Here is a 17,851-nt window from a genome sequence, read left to right as displayed (position 1 = left end):
AGAGAGTTTTCATTTTGTCTGTGGGGGAAGTTTTGGGTTCAAACTGGTGGAAGGATCATTTCTGGGTGGAATGGGAACAGTTTCCTCCCTTTGTCCTGGTGGAGAAATTATTTCTATAAGTAATTGATGTTGGGGAAATAAACTTTTTTTTTCGCATTCTCCTTCAGGCCAAAAATATTTTGCATTTGAAATGGCCACTTTTTTTCCTTTTCCTATTTCAATGCAAACTGAAACATTTCTCTTTATTTCTTAGATCAAGGCTTATGGAACAGGATTTGCCTGAATCACAGGATATGATTTCTTCCTCTACCACCTCTCTTCTTGTGGCTCAGAAGACTGTTCTATGCTGTTGTGACTATAAGAAAGCAAAACATTCTACTGACCACAGCATCTCCTTTAGTTCGTCATGCAATGACTCCAGTCTGTCTCATCTTCCTGTCTTTTCTGAAGGAACAACTTGGGAATTCCAGAGCCATAGTTTACCTATTTCCCACAAAAAGCAATCATCTGTGTTCAGGAACCAAGGCAAAACCCTGCCTCTTTTTCAGCTCTCAGAGCCCCAGAAATCAAAACTTTTTCAGAATTTGGCAGATCTTTCACCCTTACAACCTCAGAGCTCTTTTATCAACTCTATTTCTGAACCCCTAAATACCTGCAAACAAAAAAGGAAAAAAAATGATGAGAGAATGAGCAAGAGTCATTTGACATCAGATCATGAGCCAAATTCTGTTTCCAAGGAGAGACCGCGACTTCCAAGGTGGGCTACATTCAAGCTCTCTCCTTCAGTTAGAAGGCAGCTAGAAGGACATATGTCTCAGAAGGTTTTTGCTTTGCGGCAACAAACAGCACCTTTACCTTTGAGGAAATCATGGGCAATGCTGAATTATATAACTGAAGTACAAGGAGGAGTTGCTGAATCAGAGAAACCCCAAACTCAGTTATCTATGCCCATTCATCAAAACACTGAGCAAAATATCAACAACAAATCCTCAGACCTTCCATCATTTCAGTTCCATGTGAATGCTGGAATGGGATCTGGATCAAATAGCACAGAAACAAAACTTTCACCGTCACTTATCTCAGATAAGCAGTTACAACCTGGGGATGGCCCCCAAATCTTTGGATCCAAGCCTTTAGTTACATCAATGGGCACTCTACCTCCAAGAAGTTTAGAAGTTAATGTAATTCAAGAGGAAACTCCTTTACTGAAGAATGATCCAAAACATGTGCTAGAGCTTAGTATAGAGGAGAGGGTCATAGGTTTTCCAGAAAAAAGGATACAGCAGCACAAGACACAAGTGACTAATGTGGAGTTGACCCCAAGGCTATCACATCAAGTCAAAGATAGCCTAAAGGTAACTCCATTGGCACTACTTCGGGTCATGGATTCAATGGGGATGATCCCAGAATCACATTCAGAATTTGCGGGTTTGTTCCCACAGCTGCCAAGTCAAGTTGTGAAACCAATGGAAACCATGGAAACAGTGAGCATAACCCCCAAACCACCAAATCAAGTCATTCAATCAATGGAGGCAGCCCCAAGGTCTCAGCACCAAGTTATGGAATCAGAGAGGGTGGCCACAAGATTACTGAATCAAGTCACAGATAATAAGAAAGTAACTCCTGTAGCACTGCTTCAAGTTATGGATTCTATGGGGATGATTAACAAATCACATCCACATATAGAATCAGTGGGAATGACTCCAACACCACAATATCAAGTCATAAAGTCAGTGAAAATGGACACATTGTTGAACCATCAAGCCACAAAACCAGAAAAGATGAATCTAAGGCCACAACATGCAGTTACGGAAACTGTAGAAATGATGCCAGGGCCACAGCATAAAGTCATGGAATCTGTGGGCACAACCTCAGCGTCACAAAGTCAAGACATGGAACAAGGAAAGGCTACTCCAGGGCTAATATGTCAAGACACAAAATCATTGGAAATGATCTCAGCACCATTACATCCAGTCATGGGTTATGTGAAAGGAATTCCAGTGGCACTATTACAAGCCATGGATTTCAGGGGGATAATTCCACCAGCACAGCCACATGTTATAGAATCTGGGGGCTTGACCCCAAGTTCACAGTTGCAAGGTAAGAGATCTGTTCATCTGGTCCTACCCCCAGAGTTCCAAGATATAAACACTGTGGAGTTGACCCTAAGACCGCCAATAGAAGATACAAAATCTGTGGAGTTGGCCCCAAAGCCATGGTTACACGATGTCAGATCTGAGAAGGTAGCCCCAGTACTATTGCTTGAAGATGTGAAAACTCCTCAAATGGTAGAATGTAAGAGGTTAATTCCTGAGACACAGGTGCAAGATATGAAATATGGGGAATTGACCAAAGGGACACAATTTAAGGGAGTAAAAGCTGCAGAGATGAGCCCCAAACCAAATCATGAAGCCACAGAGCCTGAAAGATTGACCCCATGGCATCAAGCCTCAGAATCTTTAGAGATGATCTCAGGACCAGGATATCAAGGAAAAGAAGCAAAGTTGACCTCTGACAACTGTCACCAAGTGGAAAAATCTATTGAGTTGACACAACCATCTTTAGGAACTACCCCAGGGCCACTGAGCCAAACTTCAGAATCTGTGGAGATGAGCTCAGTGTCATTCCAAGACATTCTTAAGACAATGCATCAACTTGGAAAAGGAATGGGGGAAACTCCAGTATCACGACACATAACGGAAGAATCTCTGGATTTGATACCAGGATCAGAAATGCAAAGTGTGAAATCAGAGGGGGTGACCACAGAGCCACAGCCCCATGATATGAAGTTTGTTTACTGCAATCTAGGGCCATGTTCAGAAGTTACTGAGTTGTCAGAGATACCCCCCATGTCAGAATATAAGGAAACTGTGGGGTTGGCATTGCCTCAAGTTGATAAGACCCAGGGGGTCATCCCAGTACCACCACATTCAGAAACAGGATTTTTGGAGTTGACTCTAGGACCAGGCACGCAATATGAGAAATCAGAGCCACTACTGCAAAATTTGAAATCTATGGAGTTAACCAGTGAGTCATCTCCATTATTGATAGGATCTAAAAAGTTAATTACAGAACAAAAACCACATGTTATGGACCTGACCCCAGGGCCACAGCTCCAGGGAGAAAAGTCTAAGCAGTTGGATCTAGAGTCACAGTTGCAAGATATGAAATACGTGAATTTAATCCAACAGTCAACTACAGGAGTGGTAGAATCTGAGGAGATGATGCCAGAGCTACTGCTACAAAGTATGCCATTGGAGGATTTGACTAAGAGGGAAGAGCTCCAACGTGTAAAATCTGTGGATTTAAATCTAGGCCCATCTCAGCCAAGTGTCAAATCTTCTGGATTGACCTCAGGGCCACAGTTGCCAAGTGTCAGATTTTCAAAGATATTTCCAGGACCACTTCTTCAAGGTGAAAAACCTGTAGAATTAATCTCACAGCCCCCACATTATGGTGTGAAATCTGATGAATTGACCTCAGATTCCCCAGTTCAGGACATCAAATTGTCAGATTTTATCCCAGAGCCAACACATCAAAGTGTCAAATTTGTACAGCTGACTCCAGAATCACAACCTCAGGATGTGAAATTTGTGGAACTAAGCCCAGGACTATACTTGCAAGATGTCAAATTTTCTGATTTGATCCCAGAGCCAAAGCATCACGGTTTCAAACATATGCAGTTGACACCAGGAGCTCAGCTCGAAGATATAAAGTCTCTAGATTTTGTACCAGAGTCATCTTTGCAGTCAAGCCAAGGGCCACATGTTGAAGATATGAAATCTGTTCTGTCTACTGAAGGATCACAATTTCACAGCATGAAATCTGCTAAATCGACCTCAGAACTACCATTTCAAAGTGTAAAATCTGAGGAAGTAAACCTAGGGCCATGGCAGCAAGATACCAAATTTTCTGAATTGACTTCAAGGCCAAAGCTGCAAGGTGTCAATTCTGGGGATCAAACTCCAGGATCAATGTTTCATAGTGTGAATTCTGTAGAGGTGGTTCCAGAGTTAGGGCTGCGAGATTCCAAATTAGCAAAGATATTTCCAGGAACTCAAAGTATGAAACAGGTAGGGCTTAACCCAGAGCTGCGGCTACAAGAGGTCAAATGTTTTGATTTAGTACCAGGAACTCAACCTCAAGGTGTGAAATCTTTAGAGTTAAACTCAGGGCCACAGCTACAATGTGTAAAAGTTTTAGAGATGACCCCAGGGCCAAAGATGCAAGAGGTACCACCTGTGACAATGGCTCCAGGGCCAGAGGGGGAAGGGGTTAAGCCTGAGTTGTTAGTACCAGAGCCACTGTTTCAAGTTGTAAAATATGTAGCAGGCAACCAAGAACCAAGCCTTGAAGCTGAAGTTTCCTATAAATTAGTCTCAGAGCCACAAATGCCAGATGCAGAATCCATGGAGTTGACTCCTGGGCCACAGTTGCCCAGTGTAAATCATTCTGAGTTGACCAGACAACGACAGTTACAAGGTATGAAATCTTCTGAATTGATACAAAGACCACAGTTACAAGACGTAAATCCGGTGGAGTGGAGCCCAATCTTGAAACTTCAAGGTTTCAGATCTGAAAAGCTAACCTCAGAGCCACAGCTAGAAGATATGACATCTGCGGAATTAATCCCAGGGCCACATTTGGGAGATGTGAAAACTATGCAGTTAACACCAGAGCCAGAATTGGAAGATGTCAAATCTATGACGTTAACCCCAGAGCCACAGGCAGGAGGTGTAAAACTTGAGGAGGTAACCCCGGGCTCAAAGCTTCAATCTAAGTTGCTGACTTCAGGATCGCAGTTGGAAGATGTGAAATCTGTGACCTTAACTCCAGGACCACGCCTGGAAAGCATGAAATCTATGGAGATAACTCCAAGTCCACAGCTGGAAGGTGGGAAATCTGTGGCGATAACCTTAGGGTCACAGACAAAAGATGTCAAATCTGTGGAATTCACCCCTGATTCCGAGCTTCAAGATGTAAAATCTGTGGAGTTGACTCCATGTTCAAGAATTCAAGATTTAAAAACTGAGGAGTTGGTCCTAGGTACACAGCTGCAAGATATGAAAGCTGCGAAATTAAAACTTGGGCTAAAGATGCAAGGTGAGAAGTCTATGGCTTTTGCACCAGGGCCATTGCTTCAAGGGGTTAAATCTATGGAGATGCTTCAAAGGCCTCAGCTACAAAGTATGAAACCTGAAGAACTAACTTCAGTCCCACAAATGCAAGATATGAAATTTGTGGAGATTACTCCATGTTTAAAGCTTCGAAGTTTAAAATCTATAAAGGAGACTCAAGATCCACATCTGCAAAGTGTAAAACCTGTAAAGTTGACCCCATGGCAAAAGAGGCAGGCAGTAAAATTTGTGAATGTAACCAGAGGAGAAGAGTTTGAAGAAGTAAAATCTGTGGATTTAGACCTAAAGCAACAGTTTCAAGGGATGGCACCTCTGGATTTAACCCTTGAGCCTGAACAGGATGGTCAGATATCTGTAAACTCACAAGAGCAGCAATGTGTGAATTTTGAGCAAGTAAAGAAAGGGTCTGAGTCAGAAGGTGTAATGCCTTTGGAGTTAATTCCAGAGCCACAATCTGAAGGTATAAAATTAGTAGACCTCAAGTCTGACCTACAGTCGAAAGGTATAAAATCATCTGAATTGACTCCAGAATCAAATATGCAAAATGTAAAAGCTAAAGAGTTCAAACATGAACCACAGTTGCAAAGTATGAAATCTCCCAAGTTGACCCCAGGACCACAGTTGCACCAAGTGAAACCCTTGGGCTCAACTGTAGAGCCACAGATTCAAAGTGTGAAAATTGTGGAGTTAAACAAAGAGCTAGAGCTTGGAAGAATGAAATCTGTTCAGTGGATAACAAGACCTGAGTTCCAAGGTCTAAAATCTGTAGGGTTAAATCTTGGGTCACAATCTCGAAGTGTCAAACCTGCAGAATTGAAACTTTCCATACAGTTGGGAGATATGATAGCATCTAAATTGGTTCTAGAGCCAAAACTTCAAGGTGCAAAACCTATGGAGTTTAACCGTGGGCCACAGTTGCAGTGTGTAAAAACCTCTGAGTTGTCTTCAGGACCACAGCTGCAAAAAGGGAAAATGCTGGCATCAACCTCAGAGCCACAACTTCAAGGTGTGAAAACTGTGGAGTTAAACCAAGACTCACAGCTTAGAAGTGTGAAATCTGTGCAGTGGATACCAGGACCTGAGTTCCAAGGTGTAAAAACTATAGGGTTAAATCTTGGTTCACAATCTCAAGATGTCAAGCCTGGAGAGTCGAAATCTTCCACAGAGTCAGGAGGTGTAAAGTCATCTCAACTGACTCTAGGGCCAAAACTTCAAAGTGTAACATCTATGGAGTTTAACCTTGGGTCACAGTTGCACTTTGTGAAAGCTCCTGAGTTGTCCGAAGGACCACAGCTGCAAAAAGGGAAAATTCCAGCATTGACCTCAGAGCCATATTTTCAAGGTGTGAAAACTGTGGAGCTAAACCAAGACTCACAGCTTGGAAGTGTGAAATCTGTGCAGTCGATATCAGGACCTGAGTTCCAAGGTGTAAAAACTGTAGGGTTGAATCTTGGTTCACAATCTCGAGGTGTCAAGCCTGCAGAGTTGAAATCCTCCACAGAGTCGGGAGGCGTAAAATCATCTGAATTGACTCTAGGGCCAAAACTTCAAGGTGCAAAACCTGTGGAGTTTAACTTTGGGCCACAGTTGCAATGTGTGAAAACTCCTAAGATGTCCCAAGGACCACAGCTGCAGAAAGGGAAAATTCTGGCATCAACCTCAGAGCCACAGCTTCAAGGTGTAAAAGATGTGGAGTCAAACCAAGACTCACAGCTTGGAAGTGTGAACTCTGTGCAGTGGATACCAGGACCTGCGTTCCAAGGTGTGAAATCTGTGCTAAAATGTGGTTCACAATCTCGAGTTGTCACAACTGTAGAATTGAAATCTTCAGTACAATTAAGAAATGTGAAGTCATCTGAGTTAACTCCAAGGCCAAAGCTCCAAAGTATACAACCTTTGACATCACTCCAGGAACATCAGTTGCCAGGGCTCAAACCTATTGATTTGAAATCTGGGCTACAGTTGAGAAGTGTGAAATCATGTGGCCCAATTTCAACATCAAAGCTCTGTGATATAAAATCTATGGCATTCAAACCTGGGCTTCATTCGCAAGATGTGAAATCTTCTGAGTTGACCCCAAGACCACAGCTGCACAAAGTGAAACCCTTGGAGGCATGCCCAGGAACACAGCTGCAAGATGTGAAGTCTCCAGTGTTTACACAAGCGCCACAGTTTTCAGGGGTGAAATCTGGAGTATTAAGCCAAGAGCTACCATTACAAAGTGATAAAACTGTAGCGCTGGACTTCTTACTACACTTGAAAAGCATGAAATCATCTGAATTGGCTCATCAGACAAAACTTCCAGGTATGAAATCTGAGGAGTTCAACTCTGGGCCACAATGGCAATGTGTCAAATCTTCTAAGTTGAACCCTAATATAAAGTCCCAAGACATGAAGTTTATAGAGTTAAACCCCAGTTCACAATTGAAAGATATCCCATATTCTGATTTGACCACAAGGACCAAGATTCAAGATGTCAAAACTACAGACTTCAAACCTGGGCCACAGTTGCAAGGAGTGAAATCTTCTGAGTCGGTACTGAAGACAAAGCTTCAAGAAGTGAAATTAAAGGAATGCAACTCAGGCCCATGGCTGCAAGACTTGAATTCTTCTAGGTTGATTATGGGTATAAAGCTTCAAGACATTAAATCTACGAATTTCAGTTCTGGACCACACTTACAGAGTGCGAAATCTTCTGGAGTGATTCCAGGGGCAAAGCTTCAGGGTGTGAAATCGGTAGAATTCAAACCTAGTCCAAAGTTACAAAGTGAGAAATCTGATTTGACCCTGGGGAGGAAGTTTCCAGGTGTGAAATCTGTAGAGCTGGAATCAGGCCCACAGTTACAAGATATAAAATCTTCTGATCTGATCATGGGTATAAAGCTTCAAGATGTAAAATCTATGAAGTTCAGTTCTGGACAACACTTTCAAGGTATAAAATCTTCTGAGGTAACCTCAGGGACAAGGCTTCAAAGTATGAAATCAATGGATTTCAATTCTGGACAACAATTACAAAGCAAAAAATCTTCTGAGTTGATTCAGGGAACAAACCATCAAGATGTTAAATCTGTAGAATTCCACCATGGTCCAAAGTTACAAGGTGTGACATCTTCTGAGTTAACACCAGAGACAAAGCTTCAAGGTGGGGAATCTGTGGAGTTCAACTCAGGCCAACAGTGGCAAGATACAAAATATTCTAACTCAATCATGGGCACAGAGCTTCAAGATGTAAAATCTATGAAGTTCAGTTCTGGATCACACTTGCAAGGTATGAAATCTTCTGAAGTGATCCCAGTGACAAAGCTTCAAAAAGTGAAATCTGTGCTCATGCCTAGGCCAATGCGGCAAGATGTGAAATCTTCTGAATTGACTCTAGGTACAAAGGTACAGGATAGGACATCTTTGGGGTTAAACTCAACTTCACAGTTACAAGATAGAAAATTATCTATGTTGACACCAGGGATACACCTTCAAGGTGTGAAATCTGTAGAATTCAATCCTGGGGCAAAGTTGGAAGATATGAAATCTGGGTTGATAAAGCTTCAGACGGTGAACTCTACAGAAGGCAACCATGACCCAGAATTGCAGGTTGCAAAACTCTCTAAGTTGGCCTTGGAATCAAATATTCATAGTGTGGCACCTTCTGAGTTCGATGCTGAAAAGCAGCAGCAAGATGAGAAATCTCATAAATTGAATCCATGGCCAGACCTTCAAAGTGTAAAATTTATGGTGTTCAATCCTGAGCCACATCTGCAACATAGAAAATCTTCAGAATTATGCACAGGGACAAAGCTTCAAGATGTAAAAACTATGAAATTCAATCTTCGGCAACAGTTGCAAGGTGTGAAATCTTCTGAGTGGTGCCTAGGAACAAGGCTTCAAGGTACACAATCTTTAGATTTCAACCCTGGACCACAGTTGCAAGGAATAAAATCTGCTAAGTTGAATCCTGGCCCTGAGCTTCAAGGTATAAAATCTAAGGTGTTCTGCCTTGGACCACATTTGCAAGATGTGAATTCTTCTGTATCCATTCCAGAGCCACCACATCAGTGTGTAAATTCTACTGGGTGCAACTGTGGGCTACCTTTGCAAGGTGTAAATTCTGCATCCATTCCAGCACCTAAACTTCAGTGTACAAGTTCTAATGGGTGCATCCCTGGGCCACATTTGCAAGGTGTGAATTCTTCTGCATCTATTCCAGAGCCACCACTGCAGTGTGTAAATTCTATTGAGTATAATTCTGGGCCACATCCACAAAGTGTGAATTATTCTGCATCCCTTCTAGGCCCCAGACTTCAGTGTGTAAATTCTAGTGGGTGCAACCCTGGGTCGAATTTGCGAGGCATGAATTCTTCTGCATCCATTCCAGAGCCACCACTTCCGTGTGTAAATCCTATTGGGTGCAGCCCAGGGCCACATTTGCAAGGTGTGAATTCTGCATTCATTCCACAGCCAAAAGCTCACTGTGTAAATTCTATTGGGTGCAACCCAGGGCCGTATTTACAAGGTATGAAAGCACCTGAATTAACTCCAGTTTCAAAACTTCAAGGTATGCAGTATTCTGAATTGAACCCAGGGACAGAAATTCAAAGTGAGACACCTATGATGTTCAACCCTATACCACATTTGCAATGTTTAAAATCTGAATTGACTCCAGGGTCAAAGTTTCTACGTGCAGCACCTATGGAATGCAACCCTGGGCCACAGGTGCAGTATGTGAATTCTTCTGAGTTGAATCCAGGGCTAAAATTGCAATGTATAGATTCTATGGAGTGCAAACTTGCGCCACACTTGCAAGGTGTAAAATCAGGGACAAAATTTCAAGTTATGAAATTTTCTGAGTTGCATCCAGGGCCAGAGCTTCAAGGTATAAAATCTGTTGTGTTCAACTCTGTGCAACATTTACAAGATGTAAAATGTGAACTGACTCCAGGGAGAAAATTTCAAGATATAACACCAAAAGAGTTCAACTCTGGCCCGCAGCTGCAAGGTATGAATTCTTCTGAGTTGAATTCAGAGTCAAAATTTCAATGCATAAATTCTATCAACTTTAATCCAGGGCCACAGATACGAGGCATGAAACCCTCTGAACTGAACCCTGGGTCAGAATCTCAAAGTACAAAATCTATTTTGTTCAATCCTGGACCACACTTGCAAGGTATGAAATCTTCTGAGTTAACTCCAGGGACTAAGTTTCAAGGAGTCCAATTTTTGGAGACGCACCTTGGCTCACAGCAAGTCATGCTACCTGTGTTCACTTTGGGTCCTCAGATAAATGGTATGAAATCTGTGGTATTTTTACCAGAGCCACTGCTTAAAGATGTAAAATCTGTGGAGATAAATAAACAGCCATTGCTTTATGATGCAAATTCTGCAAAAATGATTTCAGCCTCTGAGCTGCCAGACATAAAATGTGAGGTATTTACATTAGAGCCATGTTTTCAAAAAGTGAAATCTGTGGAGTTAAAACCAGAACCGTATCCTCAAGGTATGAATTCTGAGGAGTTGCATTCACACCTCAGGCAGCATAATGTGAGATCTGTGGTATTTGTACCAGAGCCATGTTCTCAAGATGTGAAATCTGTGAAGTCAACTCTATGGCCACAACCTCAAAGTGTAAATTCTTCAGGGTTGACATCATGCTTTGGGTCCCAGTGCGTTAAATCTGTGGCCTTTGCATCGAAGCCATGCTTTCAAGATGTAAAACCTATGGAGCTGACACCAGGGGCCCAACAGCAAGGTATAAATTATCAAGAGTTGACTTCAGGATGGCAAGAAGTGAAATCAATGATGTTGGCACCAGAGCCAACTAGGAAGTTCCCATCAGGACCACTGTTGACTAGTGTCAGATTTTCAAATTTGTCTCCAGAATCACAGCAACAAGGTGTGAAATCTTTGGAGTTTACTCTAGAGCCAAAGTTGCAAAGCGTAAAACATGTGAAATTATCTTCAGTGTCTCTGCAGCAAACTATAAAATCTGTGGAATTAGCACCAGGGTCACTGCTTCAAAAAGTGAAATATGGGGAGCAAACTCCAAGAACAAATTATCAAATCACGGAATCCTCTGAACTAATCCCTAGACCAGGGCATCCGTTTGCAAAATATGCAGAGATGCTCCCACAGCCAAAGTATCAAGTCCCTAAATCTGCAAATTTGATTTCAATACCAATTTATCATGCCACAGAATCTTCAGAAATGGCACAAGGATTGGCACATAAAGGCATAGATACTGTAGGGAAATCTGTGGGGTTGACCCCAAAGCTAACAGGTAGAGCCATGGAATCCTTAGGGATGCTGCTGCAGCCAGATCTTCAGGTACCAAAATTTGTTGATCTGACTCCAATGGTAAGGGATCAAGGCTCAAAATTCTTAGGATTAACTCCAGAGAAAAGCTACCAAATCCTAGAAACTATGGAATTGCTGTCTCGGCCACGGCCCCGAGTTAAGGATTTGGGGGAGTTATATATGAAGCCACTGCAGCAAACTGTGGAATATGAAGAGATTACTCCGGAACTCAAGCATTACTTTACAGAAGCTATGGGGTTGACCACTGAGGCAAGGATAGAAGCAAATGAATTATTTGGAATGACCCCAAAGCCAACAAGTCAAGCCACTGGATTTGCAGAGAGATCCCCAAGGCTCTGTCCCCAAAACTTAGAATGTGTGGAGGTGATCTCTGAGAAAAGACTGCAAAGGGAAGAATCTGTGGTATTGATTCCAAAGTCATTACATCACGTCCCAGATTCTGCTTCAGGGATGACACCTGGGTTAGGACATCGAGTTCCTGAATCTGTGGAGTTGACTTCTGAGTCAGGAGTGCAGGTAGAGAAAACTTTCCAATTAACCCCCAAACCACAGCATCATGTGGGATCTCCAGGGATAATATTAGGGTTAGGACATCAAGTCCCAGAATCTGTAAATCTGACCTGTAAGCAATGGCTACAAAGGGAGGAATCTTTAGAGGTGCCCCTGAAGCAAACAAGTCAAGTTATAGGACATGAAGAGCTCACCTCTGAGGCACGGCAGCACAGGGAGGTATCAATGGGGCTAACAAAGTCAAAGAATCAAAGTATGAAATCTCCAGGGACAACCCCAGGACCACTGGATCGAATTGTAGAATTTATGAGGATTAGTCCAGAGCCACTAGATCAAGTCACAGAATCTGCAAGGAGACAGCTTCAAGTTGCTCAATCTGAAGAGGTAATCCTCGTAGATGTCCCAAAAGTTGTTCAATCTGTGAAAGTGACCCCTGGACCACCATTTCAAATTGTAAAGTCTGTGACAATACCAAGGCCAACCCCTCAAATGGTAGAATATATTGAGTTGACTCCAAAACTGCAACATGTGAGACCTTCAGAGCACCACTCAGGGCCATGTTTGCAAGATGTGAAATCTACAAAATTAATCACAAAGCCAAAACACCAGATTTTGGAAACAGTGGAGCTGACAGGGTTTCAAATTGTAAAAACTATGTTAATCCCAGGGCCATCCCTTCAAATCGCAAAATCTGAGGAGTTAGCACCAGGACCAATTCCTCAGGTTGTAGAACCAATAGGAGTAGCCCTAGAATCAGGAATTGAAGCAATAAATTGTGTGGATTTACTTCCAAGGCCACATCTTCAAGAACTGATAGTACCTGCAGAATTAACTCCAAGGCCAGGTATTCAAGTGAAATCTGAAGAATTAACCTCACCACAAACATCTCCATTTGAGGAACATAAAATATTGACTCATAAACAAGGGCTTCAGGCTGTGAAATCTACAGTGATAAAAACAGAGCCTCCTAAAGTTATGGAAACTGAGGATTTGAATCTAGGACAGGTGTGTCAGAATAGGGACTGTCAGAAGTTAACATCAGAAGAGTTACAAGTAGGGACTGACTTCTCTAGGTTCCTAGAAAGCTCTTCAACCACACTCATTTCAAGCTCTGTCAGAACAGCATCTGAATTAGGAGGACTTTGGGATTCTGGGATACAGGAAGTATTCAGAGCTTTGGATATAAAAAACCCTGGGACAGATATTTTGCAGCCTGAAGAGACCTATATAGACCCTACTATGATACAATCTTTAACTTTTCCCTTGGCCCTTCATAATCAAAGCTCTGATAAGACAGCTAACATTGTGGAAAACCCATGTCCTGAGATTCTAGGAGTGGATGTCATATCTAAAGAGACAACTAAGAGGAAGCAAATGGAGGAGCTAGAGAACTCACTTCAGAGACATCTACCACAAAACTGGAGATCACTATCTAGGACATTCCGGGCAGAATCAGGGGTTCAAAAAGGTCTCATCAAGTCTTTCCTGGGCAGACAACACAACGTCTGGGAGAGTCATGCCTGGAGGCAGCGACTACCAAGAAAATATCTCTCCACTATGCTAATGCTGGGGAATATTTTAGGGACCACTATGGAAAGGAAGCTTTGTTCTCAAACATCTTTAGCAGAAAGAGCCACTGCAGATACTTGTCAATCTATTCAGAATTTATTTGGGATTCCAGCTGAACTGATGGAAGCTTCCCAGAGCCTGCCAGAGAAGGGTCCAGTTACTATTTCTCAGCCTTCCGTGGTCAAAAACTATATTCAGAGACATACTTTTTATCATGGTCATAAGAAAAGAATGGCCTTAAGGATATGGACACGTGGCTCCACATCTTCCATAATACAGCAATACTCTGGGACTAGAGTGAGAATAAAGAAGACAAACTCAAGGTTCAGTGGTATATCCCAAGAAGTCATTCAACATATGCCTGTCTCATGTGCAGGGGGCCAGCTTCCTGTCCTGGTAAAGTCAGAGTCTTCCCTCAGCATATTTTACGATAGAGAAGATCTTGTTCCAATGGAAGAAAGTGAGGACTCACAGAGTGATTCCCAGACAAGGATTTCTGAGTCCCAACACTCCCTCAAGCCAAATTATCTTTCCCAGGCTAAGACTGACTTCTCAGAACAGTTCCAGTTGCTACAAGATCTGCAGCTAAAAATAGCAGCAAAACTCTTAAGGAGTCAAATACCCCCCGATGAGCCTCCACCTCTAGCTTCAGGTCTAGTCCTAAAATACCCTATCTGCCTACAGTGTGGCCGATGTTCAGGACTTAACTGCCATCATAAATTACAGACCACTTCGGGGCCTTATCTTCTTATCTATCCACAGCTCCACCTTGTACGCACTCCTGAAGGCCATGGTGAGATTCGGTTGCATCTTGGCTTTAGGCTGAGAATTGGGAAAAGACCCCAAATCTCAAAGTATCGTGAAAGAGATAGACCCATCATACGGAGAAGCCCTATATCACCATCACAAAGGAAAGCTAAAATCTATACTCAAGCTTCCAAGAGTCCTACTTCCACAATAGATTTGCAGTCTGGGCCTTCCCAGTCCCCTGCTCCTGTACAAGTCTACATCAGGCGAGGACAATGCAGCAGCCCTGACCTAGTAGAAAAGACAAAAACTAGAGCACCTGGGCATTATGAATTCACTCAAGTTCACAACCTACCAGAGAGTGACTCTGAAAGCACTCAGAATGAAAAACGGGCTAAAGTGAGAACCAAAAAGACCTCTGATTCAAAATATCCAATGAAGAGAATCACCAAGGGACTTAGAAAACACAGAAAGTTCTACACAAACAGTAGAACCACAATAGAGAGTCCCTCTGGGGAATTACCAGCCCATTTAAGAAGGAAGAGGATTGGAGCAACTCAGACAAGTACTGCCTCTTTAAAAAGACAACCTAAGAAACCTTCCCAACCCAAGTTCATGCAACTGCTTTTTCAGAGCCTAAAGCGGGCATTCCAAACAGCACACAGAGTGATAGCTTCTGTTGGGCGGAAGCCTGTGGACGGGACAAGGCCAGACAATTTGTGGGCAAGCAAAAACTATTATCCAAAACAAAATGCCAGGGACTATTGCTTACCAAGCAGTATCAAAAGAGACAAGAGGTCAGCTGACAAGCTAACGCCAGCAGGCTCAACCATTAAGCCGGAGAACATATTGTGGGGAGGAACGGGCCAGTGCAGATCAGCTCAACAGCCAAGAAGAGCTCACTCTTTCCAACCCAGACCTCTTCGACTGCCCAAGCCCACAGATTCCCAAAGTGGTATTGCTTTCCAAACTGCCTCGGTGGGGCAGCCTCTGGGAACTGTTCAAAAGGACAGTAGTAGCAGATCAAAGAAAAACTTCTATAGAAATGAAACCTCCAGCCAGGAGTCTAAGAACTTGTCCACACCAGGAACCAGAGTTCAGGCCCGAGGAAGAATCCTACCTGGTTCCCTGGTGAAGAGAACCTGGCACCGACATCTTAAAGACAAACTCACACACAAGGAGCATAACCATCCCAGCTTCTATAGGGAGAGAACCCCACACAGTCCTTCCAAGAGAACCCATCATAACCCCTCTTGGAGAAACCATCGCAGTCCCTCTGAGAGAAGCCAACGCAGTTCCTTGGAGAGAAGACATCACAGTCCCTCTCAGAGGAGCCACCGCAGTCCCTCTAGGAAAAACCATTCCAGTTCCTCTGAGAGAAGCTGGCGCAGTCTGTCTCAGAGAAATCACTGCAGTCCCCTCGAGAGGAGCTGTCACAGTCTCTCTGAAAGGGGCCTTCGCAGTCCCTCTGAAAGAAGCCATCCCAGTCCCTTTCAGAGGAGCCATCACAGTCCCTCTGAGAGAAGCCATCGCAGTCCCTCTGAGAGAAGCCATCGCAGTCCCTCTCAGAGGAGCCATCGTGGTCCCTCTCAGAGAAGACATCACGGTCCCTCAGAGAGAAGCCATCGCAGTCCCTCAGAGAGAAGCCATCGCAGTCCCTCTGAGAGAAGACATCGCCGTCCCTCAGAGAGAAGCCATCGCAGTCCCTCTGAGAGAAGCCATCGCCGTCCCTCAGAGAGAAGCCATCGCAGTCCCTCTGAGAGAAGACATCGCAGTCCCTCTCAGAGGAGCCGTCCCAGTCCCTCTGAGAGAAGACATCGCAGTCCCTCTCAGAGGAGCCGTCCCAGTCCCTCTGAGAGAAGACATCGCAGTCCCTCTCAGAGGAGCCGTCCCAGTCCCTCTGAGAGAAGACATCACAGTCCCTCTGAGAGAAGACATCGCAGTCCCTCTCACAGCCATCGCGGTCCCTCAGAGAGAAGACATCGTAGTCCCTCAGAGAGAAGCCATCACAGTCCCTCTGAGAGAAGACATCTCAGTTCCTCTGAGAGAAGACATCGCAGTCCCTTGGAGAGGAGCCGTCACAGTCTCTCTGAGAGGAGCCATCGCAGTCCCTCTGAGAGGAGATCTCACAGGTCCTTTGAGAGGAGCCATCGTAGGATTTCTGAGAGAAGTCACAGTCCCTCAGAGAAGAGCCACCTCAGTCCCTTGGAAAGAAGCCGTTGTAGTCCCTCTGAGAGGAGAGGACACAGTTCCTCTGGGAAAACCTGTCACAGTCCCTCTGAGAGAAGCCATCGCAGTCCCTCCAGGATGAGGCAAGGGAGGCCCTCTGAGAGGAGCCATCGCAGTTCCTGTGAGAGAACCCGTCACAGTCCCTCTGAGATGAGGCCAGGGAGGCCCTCTGGGAGGAACCATCGCAGTCCCTCTGAGAGGAGCCGACGCAGTCCCCTTAAGGAGAGACTCAAGTACAGTTCCCCTGGAGAGAGGCCCAGCCATAGTTTGTCTAGAGATTTCAAGAATCAAACAAGTCTCCTCGGGACCACACATAAAAATCCCAAAGCAGGGCAAGTGTGGAGTCCTGAAGCTACTCGATGAGGCGAGGTCCGCCCCTATTATTCATTGTCCTAAGTCTTCATCGTGCTGCCCTTTCCAGGCTTCTTTCCTGCTCAGCCACTGCCTCCAATTCCTGCGCCCCCAGCGTGGAAAGGCTTCCACTTCTCTCTACCGGGGGGAGGCGTGTGAGAATGGGTCTGTAATTTCTCTAAGATCAATAAAGGGGCAGTAAATGATCTTCCTGTGCATCTGGACTGAGACCACTGGGCGGGTGGATGGGGAAGGCAGGCTGGAGGGACACGAGGAGTTGTGCAAAGGTTCGGAATGAGAGCCAGGGGTTTTGAGGCCCGGCCGAGGCTCCAAGCTCCGCCCCTTCACTCCAGACCCCACCCATAGGTTCCCGGGTCCCGCGTCGCGATCTCAGTGGGGCGGGGTCTCAGAGGAATCGGAGGGTGACTCGTCACGTGACTCGCTCCGGCCGCAGCCCCCTCGGAAGCTGCTAGGCGGAAGTAGAAGTTCAGAAGAGGGCTAGGCGGAGCCGAGCCCACATCCGGGAGAGGAGAGGAGAGCGGAAGTGGCGTTGGTCTGGCCGGAGCCCTTGGGTGAAATTGTTAGGCGTGGAGAGGGAGTGATGTCTTCCAGACTCGGTGCTGTACCCGCCGTGAGTTTCTTGGTTTGACCGTTATGCTTTAGAGGTAGCGCTGTCGAGCCCGGAACACGCGGTCCCTCGCTTTTGTCCCATGCTCAGAGTTGGTTTTATCAGAGGCCATCGTAGGCCCCACCCTTCTAGATCAGATCACCTGTCCCCTTTTTCTTTACCCACGTTCTGCTGCCTGTTCCCCACCTCCTTGGATTTAATTCCTCGCCACATTGCCATTAGTTTCTATTCCTTTTACATCCCCAATGTCTCTCATATCCGTTGTCTTTTCTTTTGGCCTCCCTTTTAGAGCCTGGGACAGGGCTTTGAGAATGGGGGAAGACGAAGGCTCTGGTATTGTTACCCGCCTTTGCACTGCTGGAAGATAGGACAG

The 17,851-nt window shown here is 44.6% G+C and overlaps 2 protein-coding genes across 12 annotated transcripts in view; both read left to right on the top strand.

Moving 5' to 3' along the window:
• Positions 1–17,056, top strand: part of LOC129030581 (glucokinase regulatory protein) — a 75,376-nt gene extending 58,320 nt beyond the window's left edge. For all 6 annotated transcript variants that reach the window (XM_054476080.2, XM_054476083.2, XM_063649427.1 and 3 more), the window contains one exon: positions 254–17,056. In XM_054476080.2, the coding sequence (XP_054332055.1) occupies positions 254–16,862 (16,609 nt within the window). In that variant the 3' untranslated portion in view covers positions 16,863–17,056. The remainder of the gene's footprint in view (positions 1–253) is intronic.
• A 183-nt stretch (positions 17,057–17,239) lies between these two features.
• The window catches only part of ZNF512 (zinc finger protein 512), a 38,662-nt gene continuing 38,050 nt past the window's right edge, over positions 17,240–17,851 (top strand). Inside the window, exon 1 of one of the 6 annotated variants that reach the window (XR_010123262.1) lies at positions 17,240–17,481. Coding sequence is in view for 2 of the 6 variants with exons in the window: in XM_054476067.2 (XP_054332042.1) it covers positions 17,452–17,481 (30 nt within the window). In the remaining 4 variants the exon portion in view is untranslated. The remainder of the gene's footprint in view (positions 17,482–17,851) is intronic. The other 5 variants (XR_008500702.2, XM_054476067.2, XM_054476066.2 and 2 more) reach the window with 5 other exon arrangements.

This window comes from Pongo pygmaeus, chromosome 12, assembly GCF_028885625.2.
Source record: "Pongo pygmaeus isolate AG05252 chromosome 12, NHGRI_mPonPyg2-v2.0_pri, whole genome shotgun sequence".
Lineage (NCBI taxonomy): Eukaryota > Metazoa > Chordata > Mammalia > Primates > Hominidae > Pongo > Pongo pygmaeus.
Note: the sequence above shows the minus strand (reverse complement) of the source record. Positions and strands in the feature narration are given on the sequence as shown.